A 12,649-nucleotide genomic window follows, 5' to 3' on the forward strand; every position below is an offset into this window, starting at 1 on the left:
TTCCCTCCTTCCCCTCTAGAACTACAGGCAAATCCATGAATTACACCGAAAAGTGTTCTGCAGGATACAGATAACAATTTCTGAGACAGAAAAACCCTACTAACCCGGTTTTCTAGACCATGTCATAGGACTGTATAAAATCAAACAAATTAACTTTGGAGCTTACCATTTCGAGACAAATCAAGTTCCACCAGCTGCATGAAATTTGCTATTTCTGGAGGGAGCCGCTGGATTTCATTATCACTAAGTCCAAGTTTCCGTAACTTCACAAGCTGGAAGAAAGGCTGAAAGAAAGAAAAAATTACATGTCAGAAAATATTCACATAACTCACATATAGGCATGATAAACAATGAGGAATAACAGGAATCACTTTCAAAATGTGAGCTAATTAAGGCTATTGCAAGGCATTAGTTACATAAATCTCTTTCAGACCTGTATCAGAATGAACATTTTGTTTACATGTAAAAATTAAAACAAACTATAACCCGTGTTTTACCTAAAATGAAAATTTATGTAAAAAAAAAAAAAAAAATCCGTAAACCTTGCTGTTAAAGATCATTACAGACAGACACTAGCAAAATCCAGAGTGCCAGCTTCAAGTCATTAATGGGGTGAGACTACCAGGCAGAGTAATTAAAAGCATCCTAATTACACACCAGGGCTCATTAGGAAGTTAATGCAGAGGGACACTGCTAAAGAGCGAGATCCAGAAAACTGACAAAGAGGTGCTGACAAGGTCTTCTTCACCGGTGAACACCAAAACCAACTAGGTTACAGAACCAGCCTCCCTCAGGAAGGCTTTCTTTCCAGCCTCAAACACCCTCTGTTCTGTGGCCCAGTTTCAGAAAGACTAATGAAAGTTGGGCAGGATACACACAATTTCAGGTCTTCTTTGTTTGAGGAAAAACCTAAGCCAGCCCTGTCCACAGTGAGGACACAGGCACACAACGCAGACAGGATGGCAACTTTCCCTGACCCCCAGCTATGGGCTCAGGGGGTCTGGCAGCAAGACAAAACAGCAATTAAACAGGCCAAGCTGAAAGCCAGGTCAACCCCAGGCACTGGGAGCAGCTGGTGACTGAAAGAGAAAAATGATCATTTAAAACCTAATGAGATGTAGGCATTCCTAAGAAAGTTGTGGAGCTCTTATCGCAACTTTCCACTCTCCCAGGCAGGCCTTTGAAGGAGAGTGACTGCAAGGGGTGAGGATTTGTGCAGAATGAAATGACTTTACATACAAGTCATCTTGATCAAAACTGAACGGACTCCTCAAATTCTGAGCGAGTTTGGTGCTCCCAGAGTGCAGGGGGAGTTTCACCCAACAGTCAGAACGTGCATCTCCATCTCACCCACTCGCAGCATGTGTGCGTGCCTGCACCCCATGGGTTTGCCCCCCCGTAGGGTAACTGGAAGATACTTGTAAATTTGGGACACCTGCTGACATTTAATCACCTGCAATCCCTTCTAGGAAATTAGCACCTCTTTTTTAGTTTTTGTTTTATTTAGGTGCTGGAGTATGTGCTCTAAATGTCACTCAGATATGACTTAGATTGACACAAAAAGGAGGAGTAAGGCATCTTACTAGGACACAAGATAAAAGCAGTCTCATGAATCTGTATTACAGTACAGGTTTTCAATCTTATTTTGAGCGTCTTCTGTTCAATATCATAAATCAGGTTTTTAAGTGCAAAGTTTTGCATTTCTGCATCAATCTTTTCAATATACATTTCGTCACAGAAAAATAAAACACAACTGAAACTAATGTGTTTTCCCTCAAAAACATGGGTTCCTTTTAGGGAATAAAAAGGATAGAGCTTTAAAAAGTTGATAAACACTCAGCAGTAAAAGATGCACCAGACCTGAATGTGAAATCTCAAAGGCATTTTTGAGTCAGAATGGCACTCCTCCACCCATATTAAAAGTGTTTTATAACAGAGTTGAAATTTTAAGATGAAGGTTAAAAAAACCCTATACTTCCATATTTCTAGCTCCCTGAAAACATAAATTCCAATTAAAATAGCCACAAATGCTTTTTAATCCTTCATTGTCCTCAAAAGATCCATAACAGCATTTTCATATCGTTACCATTCTTATCTTAAAACAAATGTAGCCCTTTTTCTAAATATTTATTAATATGACTAAACTAAGAATCCATCAGAAGCTTAGAAAAGCACTTAAAGACACTTTTGTGAAAACATAGCAGGAGTACACTCCACAGAAGAAATCCCAATCTGTCCTAACACTCCAAAATAAATACTTGCCAAAATGTGTTCCTCAAGGCAGCGTGTAGCTGCTAAACTATATGACAGTTACAAATATTGATGTTCTACTACAAATCTTATCCTAAGCAACAGTTGCCCCTGACAGATATTCAATGGCAAGTGAGCAAAGACAGAAGGAACATGGCTAAAAGACAGAATAGTCATCAAAAGCCTGTTAAGAGCTGGATATCCCCAGGACGGCTAAAGGACCCTCACATTACCGTGTCCCAATGCAGTATATATTTATTAAATGTGCAGAGCACATCTGCAACAAGCAATATTACACAATATTTAAATACATTCCTGTTTCTTTAACTGACTACTACTTAAAAGACAAATTAATTGGAAGCTTTATTTTCTGTTTGCATAACAATTTTTTAATGAATAACACCATTTCCTAAATAAAATCAAACTGGAGTTACATTAATGGCATTTCTTTGAACTTCTCATTTGTTTTTTTTTTTCCTTTAAACTACACGACTCAATCACTCTTGTATGTTTAGTGCATCCTACTCCCATTTCAGTAAGTGTTCTTCCTTTATCTAAGGCACATCATTAGCGCTCTGAAGCACTGCTGGAGAGTCAAGCAATTCCTTTTGGCCGTGTATGTTCCACCTTTCAAAAAGGCCACAGGGAACAAAGAGAATTAAAAGCTTTCTCAATAGAGTTGAACAAATGTAAACAGATACATATATGCGTGTGTATAAATATCAGTGATTTCTTAAGTCCATGCCAACAAGAAATATGTTCCTAATTTGATGTATCTAACAACAATTCTGCATCTATTTGATAAGCTCTAACACGATCCAAAGTGCAATGGGGTTGTTGGCCAGAGCAGCATATCCACCCAGCAGGCTCTAATAGCAGGTTTTGATTGCCGACCCAACGTCTCTGTAAGTATCTTGGCAACACTTTTAATGCTGCTTAGTTTAGCCAGCCTAATTAATAGTGCCTCAATGAGAAAAATAATGTCATGAGCATAAAGCACTGAAGTAGCCTATAACTTGCTATTTAGTAACAATTCCCAATCCTCAATCGAAGCTTTTCCTCCTATCAAAGAATTTATAGAGGCTTCTATTATATGGATTTTCTAAGAACATACATCTTGAACAGATCCCTCCTCTCACTGGAAAACTAACCAAGTCTCTCTCACCCAGACACACATTTTAAAAAAAACTTCATTCTGACAAAATTGGGTCGATGTCAACCAACGGAAGAAAAAAAGTAACAGGTAAGTGCATGACTCACTGAAAAGTATAAACAGACAGTGTGATCCCACAGTTCTCATTTTTTATAACTTTTTTTTTTAAGAATACCACTCCAACTGGCATTCAATTCTAGGGAAAAAAAAAAAGTTAAGAGAATTAAGCCAAACTAGTAGGATATTTTCTCCCTTGCAAGTGGCCAAGACAACATATCTCTGGGTTTCTTTCAATAGCTCCTGAAACAATTCACTCCTGAAACAAAGAACATGCATATCTGACAATTTTCCCTGAAAATTCAGCACCTTAGCTGATGGGAATAAAAAAACCATAAATGGAGATCCATGGGAACAACAGACAATTGAAATAATTGAAATAGGAGGGAACAAAGACGCATTTGCGGCTAATGCTGTTTAAGGGGAGGAGCAACATTTCAGCAACATCTGAGCTGCTAGAGCCTTTGCAGTGCTAGAGACATGTCACACTCCAAACCCATCTGGCACAGGTAGCATAACTAAATGTTACTGTGTTAAGCAAAACATTTCCATAAAAAGGCTACTACTAGCAGCAAAGAGAATTAAAATTAGAACCTTTATGAATCCACTGCCTAATTCTCACAATGGGCCAGCAGAAGCAGTAGAAATTAGAATGAGATGTAAAGGAGAAAGAAAACTGCAAATTAACTTGTTTCACGGTTACATACACATCAGATAGGATGAGGGTTTGTTGATTTTTTGCTTCCATTTTTGGGGTTTTTTGCAAGCACTTTAGCTGTTGCTGACAAGATTAAGAATTTGTAAGCGTTTGCTCTTATGTCAAATATCCCTTAGACACCAGTATGGATTTTCCACATACACATGCTGCCTCAGCTTTTAAGGCTTCTTCGGGCCATTACATTATTATATTAAAATTAATTAAGTAAGCTATAAGAAGAGAATGTTACTAGGTTCTGTTTCTTAAGTACAATCTGTATTTATTTCACCCATTTTCCAAACTTACAAATGAGCAACCAAAGGCTATCTGTGCTTTAGAATTAAGAAGTGGCACATAGTAATTTAAACACAGTTTAACTCCTAGATGCATTCTTGTTTCAAATCTTACATCAGGCTCCATTTTCTTCTCTTACATTGTAAACAAAAGTCAATGGGGACATCATTTCATTTGTTTACTTCCAATCACCAGCTGTGTGTCCTCCTTCAGTCACGGGATAAGGGAAATCACAGTCAATCCTTCCCCACACTTTTTATACTGCCTCAGAAACAATTTTTTCTGAGGTCTTTCTTCAGGCAAACACAAGTAGAAAAGGTAATTTTGGTAAGCAAGGCAGTAAAGAAGAGATAAGGCATCAAATCCATGAAATAACCTCGCAACACAGCTGCTCCCCAACAAGGTCCCCAGTCCCTTGCTTTTGGCCCCTAGAAGTTATCATTTTGTCTGCGTTGTTGCATGGCTCCAGTGGGAGCAGAGGAAGCCCAGCTCACTTTAGGTGAACACACTGCATGGTGGTCAGGACACTATGAGGAAAACAAAGATTAAATACCATAATGAAGCAGCACTACTGAATTCAAGCACTCTGCTTCCTTGGGATGGTTTTAATAACCAGGCACTGGCACAACCATACATGCACATTCCCCATCTGTCTGAAGAGCAAAGGCAAAGAGGGAAGGGTGAGCTTCTCCTCATTCCTCCCCAACCCACTTCTGAAGAAGTCATCAACAGAACGGCCTTTGAAAGACGATCAGTAGGGGTCACCCAGTGCTAAGAATTCCAAGAAGATAGGACATTCAATACCCTACAGTAACCAGCTGGTGGGACTCCAAACATCACTTCTACTCCAGTCAGCCGGTGGACATACCAGTCTGGAGCTCTCAGCAAGTTGTAATGAACCATGCACTCCACTCAAGCCTCAAGACATCCACCCTCAGTCGAAATCCACAACTAACTCGGGAGCAAAAAACTCCTTCTAGGATGTAATCCTGTACATCACTGTCTTAACATCCAACCCAGAGACTTCTGCCAATAGCACAGGTGGGAGCACTGAGGAAAACCAGCAAGAGCACAGAAAACAGACACCTTTCCCCTAGAAGCACATCCAAACCAGTTGCATGATAAAATGCTGAGGAAGCTGAATCCTACTCTGGATTCATGAAGTGTGAAAAGAGATCTCAGCAGACTCCAGTAAAGCCTAGCATGGGTATTATCAGCTTGGCATCTCCCACAAGGGCTGCTAGCAACATCACGATCCCTCAAGTCACTCTGCCTGCTTTCACCTGCGACCAAAGACAGCTGGCAAGGGCAACAGGGTTTCACAAATGCAGATCCCATGTGATCCTTTGGGCACAATAAACTTTAACTTTCAAATAAAATACTCCCTGAGATAATTAAACAATTTCTGAGGGAAGGGACTAACTCAACGGTGTAGCACAGCAGAGTCATCTTGCAATTGATGACTCTGCATCAAAGAAGCAGCTAATGGAATTCCTCTGGAGCCATGAGAAGATACAGCAGCAGCTGGTGATGGACAGCAGTACACAGACTTCTGCCAGCCTGTTCTGTAGCAAGCTGGCAAACGAACAACTACACCATGCAGCTGAGGTCTCCAATTCTGTCTTCACATATGCCATGAGCATATTTGGCATGATGAAAGATTGTTTCACACACCTAACCATGTATGCAGAATATATTCAAGCTGTACTTTGGTCTCACAGCATTCTACTACCAACTTTGTCATCATGAATACTAATGAAAGACATCATGGAGGCAGACATTCAAGCAGGAGTCCATACAAAACATTAATAAAATTACTAGATTTCACAACAAGAGAAAAGTATTAATTAAAGATCACAGTTCATGGGCCCATATCCTAAACAGACCCAGATGCTGCAACTGCTGTCTCCCCCTCCAATGGATACTTGAAAGCCCGACAGAAAGATCAGCCAGGCAAGAAGGGCTGTGGGGGAAGGCCTACAGAAGACAGCAAAACTGATACCAATGCCTCACTGAAGCTGGTACTCAGCATCAACCTGCTATGCTTCTGACGCCCTATTTTCAAAGCATCTGCCATTTTCTGAACCATTGACAAGGATGGGCCAATTGCAGGTCCTAGTCTCAGTCATTACATCCCTTTTGAAAAACAAATAGGGGATTATCCACTCTGAAAAACCAATACACTGCAGCACTGAATCCAAATGGTCGTGCTACCAAGCAATGCATTGACCAGGTTGTCTCATACTGCTCCTGGCAGGCAAGGATTTGCTTTCTCTTTTATGTCAATTAAGCAGAAGCAACAAAGGCTAAAGAGCACTCCATGCTAGAGCTGTTTGTTAAGAGCACAGTGGTGAGAAGGACTGCCTCTGCCTTTAAGAGAGGCCAGAAAACATCTGCTGCAATGAAATATGGATTCATTGCAGTTAAATGCATTTGCCATTTGGAGAAAAAAAAACACGTCCAAAGCCCACAGTAATCTCTCTAATGAATTTCTAGCATGCATTTTTCCAGTATACAAGACTGTTGGCAGGAGGTAATGTCTTTTTTTTTAGACCAACTGATATAATCAGAAAAATAACTCTATCTATAATCATAAAACTTATTTTAGAGGTACAGATGTACAATCTCCGCCCACAAACCTTGTTTCACCTATGTACATCACAAATAGAAGGGAATGCTACCAGTTTACTACAACAGTACACACCTTACCAAAAAAAAAAAAGTTAAAGGTATTGAAACATAATTACCTACTTTCTTTCAACTGAGGTCAAAAATCAGTAGAGCTGAGCTGTTACTACAAAAAACTGCCATCAGAAAATATTTCAAACCAAGCAGACTTCAAAAATCTTTTGAACAATCACAGGGAAGATTATGACTTTCCTTTGTTTAGGAAACAGCAGACTAAGTTCTTCCTCTGCGCCAGTCAGACTGTGGTCTTTCATATTTGATGTCAAAAGGTAAAGTATTTCTTCAAGTCCGAAGCAATACAACAGAAAAATCTGGAAACTTGAAGGAGAGAACCTAGAGATATTTATCTGGCAATAAACTTATCTGTAGCCTTCAACACAGAGCTCTGTGTTTAGAAGTATGTCAATATAAGGATACAATGTTGCTTCTCTACAAACCATTATGGATTTTAGTAATTCAAGCACATACTGCATGCTAGTCCTAATTGACTATACTCACAACAGGTTTTTACAAAAGGTAACATATTCTCAAGATACTGATGTTGTAAAGTTACACGTATTCTTAGCAAGTATTTTAAGTAGCATTTGTCATACTGAAAAAAATCTTAAACTTTCAATAAAACTACTTTTACTCTGTGAGTAGCAGTCTGCTTCAGCTTCACCCAGTGGCACAGTTCTCTCTCTGACACTAACTGTAAATACATGCTTGTTCAAATCATACAGTCATGTTTCTTTAAGGATTTACAGCAAGATGTGCAAAAACACTGTGACACTATCAATGTAGAAAGTAAAACAATTAAACTTTTGAGGGTGAATAAACAGGGAAAACCACGACAATTCTATCTGTATCATTAAAAACACCCAAGTTAAAGATGGCAAAATCTTTGATATGCCCTCTGTAGAATCATAAAACAGTTGAGGTTGGAAGGGGCTCTAGAAATCACCTAGTGTACCACCCCCTGCTCAAAGCATGGGTCACCTAGAGAAGGTCACCCAGGACCATGTCCAGTCAGGTTTACAGCATCTCCATAAACAGATATTACACAACCTCTCTGGACAACCCATGCCAGTGTTTGACCAGCCTCACAGTAAAAAAAGTATTTTCGTATTTCAGACAATTCCCTGTGTTTCAGCCTTTGCCCACTGCCTCTTGTAAGGTCATAGGGCACCCCAAGCAAGGCTGCACGCTGATTTACACGTATTTATACACAACCATGTGCCTTTTACTTCTCAAGGCTGAACCATTCTGGCTCTTTTAGCCTCCCATCCTGAGAGATGCTCCAAGCCCGTAACAGTCTTTGTGGCCCTGCAGTATATGTCCAGTATGTCCATTCTTTTGGGATACCCAGCACTAGACAAAGCACTCCAGGTCTGTTTCCCCAAAGCTAGCCAGAGGACAAGAATCACCTGCTGGCAATACTTTGTGTAACGCAGGCCAGGATACTGTTTGCTCTCTTTGTCATGAAGGAGCACTGCTAGCTTACGGTCAACTTGTCCACCAGGTCACCCATGGCCTTCTACTGGAAAGGTGTTTTCCAGATGGTTGGCCCCCAACCTGTACTGGAGAATTCTGAATGGTTATTTCTCTCCAGGTGCAGGTGTATTTCTCTTTACTGAACTTCATGAGATTCCTCTCTGCCTGTTTCTCCAGCCTCTCCCTGTCCTTCTGAATGGCAGCATAAACATCTTTTTTACCAACCTCTTCCAAGCAGAATCCTAAACACGCCAAAGTTTGTTTTCTCAAGATGCTGTTTATTGTCCTATTCCTTCCTCTCAGGATCCTGAACTCCACCACCTCATGGTCACTACAGCTACTGCAACCCTGATCTTCACATCTCGACCTGTCTTAAGAATGAAAACTCATGGATTGCTTATATCCCGCTGTGTTGTCCTTCCAGCTGTCATGTGGTTCAAGACCCACGTGAGGACCTGAGCCTGCAAACATGAGACTTCTTCCAGTTATCTGAAGAAGGCATCATCTACTACTTCAGCCTGATCACGCAGTCTACAGCAGACACCCAAAACAATGTCATCCACTAATCCCAACCTGCTCTCAGGTGGCCCATCACCCATCCCAAGGCAAAACTTCACATATCCCTGCTGCTCTCTCATTCAAAGGGCAACTCTCCATTCTTGCCTTTCTGACCCATCCTTCTTAAAGAGCCTGTGTTCATCCACTGCAGCACTCCAGCCATGTGAGATATCTCACCACATCTCTCCAAACCCAAGGAGATCTATGCTTTGGAAAAAAGGCAATAAAGCTTCTACATATGTACAACATAAGCAGCCGTAAAACCAAATTTAAAGAGAGGGACAGTATGATAATCGTGTCTTTCCACAGATTACTGGCCACTGACCAAACAAGTGTTGTTCAGGCTTATTGGTTGCATAATGATAGAAACAATGATAAAACAGTGAAATTCAGCTTGGAACAGGTTTTTCCCTGAGACAAAGGTGTGGTATGGGAAGAACAGAGGGGCTTACTCTTAAGGAGCTTTCACATGATTTTGGTAAGATAACAGCCCCCTGGATTTCAACACTGCACATAACAAAGATACCGACAGTGCCAAATGCCAAGCAGCAGCAGACCAGCAGCATCTCTAACAAAGAAACTGGGGCACAGGAGGAGGCCAGGGTTTAACCAGGTCTCTCAGGAAAAAGGTCTCCCATCTATCTAGTAACTCTACAGAGAAGCTTTAGTATATAAGACCAAGAAGAAAAATTACAGATGACAGAGATAATTTGTAAGCTCAGAAATGTGAAACAATTCAGAGCTGCACTATGTTAGGTTTAGAAATACGACATAAAAATCATTCCCCAAAGGAAAAAAAAAAAAAAAAAAGAAAGAAAGAAAAAAAAGAGTTCCTCAGACTCTTAGGCTAAAGTAAGTACATCGAAAAAATTTTGGATTTTTTTTTTTTTGGCCACTGGAGTTTTTCCATAAACAACATCTGCTAGAAGTCTCATGGGAAAGTGGTCTTTATTCTTTGAGTTAAAGAACTGAGCAGCAGCAAGGCAAAACAGCAGCAAAACAAGAGTTATAAGCTATTTCCACCACCCACCAATGCAAAGAATGCTGTGATTTAATACCAAGGCCAAAATATAATACTGCATTCAAGGGTTCCTACGGTATTTTTTTTTTTTTAATCACTGGAAAAAGAAATATGCAGAGATTTGGATTTGTATTGCAAATTGGAGGCACAGAGAAATTAAGCTGACAGGATGTATTTGCCCTTAAATTCTAATGTAGGGGCGTAGAAAACATTTCATCAACTACAGACTGATCTATAGAATTGAAAGCATTTTATTTTTATCTGATGCTTTTCATTAGAGAAGCTATTGAAACCCATCATGCAGAATGTGTTATTTTCTTCTATCAAAGCAATTTGCCAGAAAGCCTACTCTTCAGTGAAGAATAATTTTTGACGTGTAGCAAATGATATACTACACATTACAGCTTGAGTTGAAAAATCCTTCAAGTTTTCACTCCCAAGGAAAATAAAAATGCTACAGGTTTAGAAAAAAACACAAAAACTACAATTTTAAGTCACTCTATGCACACTGGCGACCTTTTTTTTTTTCCAATAAAATCAGATACACAAAATAATCAACAGAAGGCACTTAGGATCCAACACAAGAGAAGGAATTATTTAAGCAAGTTAAGAGCTACACTTTACCACCAACTCTATACATAGCCCATCCTTTTCAGACCAAAGGGTGCAGCTCTTTAATTTGTCTTGTAAAGCAGAAGTGGCGAGAAGCATGCTGACAGCTAGAAATTGCTGTTCTGTGGGAAAACAGCCACATCTGCCGAGAAAGGCTTCAGAGAGACTTCATTATTGTGGAAAACCACCAGCAGCTTAATGGTATACAGCCTGCTCCTCCAGCACATCCCACCAGGCTGGCTTATCCTGCAAGAAGGGCAAGAGCAGAGGAGGGAACCTGGGAGGCAGCAGAAAGGAAGGGGAAAGAGCAGAGTACAAAGAAAAGAGATGTTTGCAAGGGCAGTGAAGAACCCAGCACAGAAAGGACAGGAGAGGAAGCAAAGCATCAGAAACAGACGGCAGACAGAGCTGTTTAGGTTGGAGGAAATAAGCAACACCCTGGAACATTACGGACAAGGGAGGATGGGAAAGTATGAACATGCAGGGTGAGGAGTCTGACACACCAGTGGTAACAACAGAAAAAGGTCGCTGTCAACATGAGCACAAGTTCTGCATCACGTAACGGGAGTGGAGCGAAGAGTGGGACCCAGGGATCCAGCAGAGCAGCTAGGGAAACCTTGTGAAAGAATCATTTACTGACATGGGAAACCAAATGTGCAGCAGCAAAATGGTATTAAAAAACCTTTAAAGTACTCTACAAACTAAAATTATAGCCTTGTATTCTTGAAATGCTGACAGATACAGCTTAGTGAAATAAAGATACTTGAAGGGAAAAGGGGGTCAGAGGAACAGTTCTTTCTCAGGTCCACATATACCTTAATGCACAAGGAAGAAAACACAGGGAAGAGCAGAAACAATGGGGGCCTCTCCCCTTAGAAAAAGGTGAAGAACTCTACCATACATTTTGGTCAGCCAACAGAACAAAAATAAAACTAGAAAAGTAATTCCTTCAAAATAATTCAAGTGTATTTCTTGTTTCTCCTGAGGATACTTCACATGACTCTCATAACATACAATTCAGCAACAGTGCTGGGACCTTCTGCTAGTCATTTCCCTTCAAGATGCTACAGCAATTCTCTAAGTTGTCTTCTGTATTTTGAAGGGATTTTTATGTGTGTTTGCTCTGTTGGGTTTTTTCAGTAACACCCTGATATATGCCATGCTCTTCTGACTTATTCTAGAATAAGAGAGGTTTTAAGTATGCTACGAAAGACTGCAAATTAAACAAAGCCTAGGACTACTTCTTTATCTCAAAAGGGAGATTTTAGGATGAATCAGAGTGTATTCTTTTACTGGGGTATTGAATCAAACCAACCAAAGAACACCTTTTATTGCTACTTGATAGAAATGGCAGCAGAGAGAACCGGGGGGAGGGGAGAAGTGTGTGCATCCAACACAAATTGCCTCATCAGCTTGAGAGAAATGCAGCAGGTCCACATATTTCATTATGCCATTTGCTGATACTTATCTCCCTCAGAAAGCTTTACATTTGAAGGGATGAAAAAAAATATGCAAGTGGATGGGAAGTGATGTCTAGAAATAAAGCCATCATCACTGTCTGACTTGTAGCCATGGCAAAGCTGGTAAAAGAACTCACCAATATCTACTCGATTTCAGAGAAGCATTACAAGACCTCCTGCCAGCTGTAATAGACCTTTCAGACCACAACTGCCCACACTGGTTAAATGAGCCTGAACTGCCTGTGTGCACAATGAAGAGCTGCGCAGCAGAGTTGGGGTTTCCTCCTCCATCCACAGCAACTTCTGCTGCAAGTGACGGAGTTCACAGGGCGATTCTTCTTCACTGTGCCAAGGCAAGGCTTTACAGCAGCAATTTCCTAAGGGGC

At 40.5% G+C, this 12,649-nt stretch overlaps 1 protein-coding gene across 1 annotated transcript in view; it reads right to left on the reverse strand.

Annotated features, from left to right (window-relative positions):
* Window positions 1-1,728, reverse strand: part of LRRC1 (leucine rich repeat containing 1) — an 84,575-nt gene extending 82,847 nt beyond the window's left edge. The window contains exons 1-2 of the mRNA XM_017739212.1: window positions 1,624-1,728; window positions 167-284 (exon numbers count right to left, since the gene is read on the reverse strand). Of these exons, the coding sequence (XP_017594701.1) occupies window positions 167-284; window positions 1,624-1,728 (223 nt within the window). The remainder of the gene's footprint in view (window positions 1-166; window positions 285-1,623) is intronic.
* Window positions 1,729-12,649: the final 10,921 nt, after the last annotated feature.

The sequence above is a fragment of the Corvus brachyrhynchos genome, unplaced genomic scaffold (assembly GCF_000691975.1).
Source record: "Corvus brachyrhynchos isolate BGI_N302 unplaced genomic scaffold, ASM69197v1 scaffold136, whole genome shotgun sequence".
NCBI lineage: Eukaryota > Metazoa > Chordata > Aves > Passeriformes > Corvidae > Corvus > Corvus brachyrhynchos.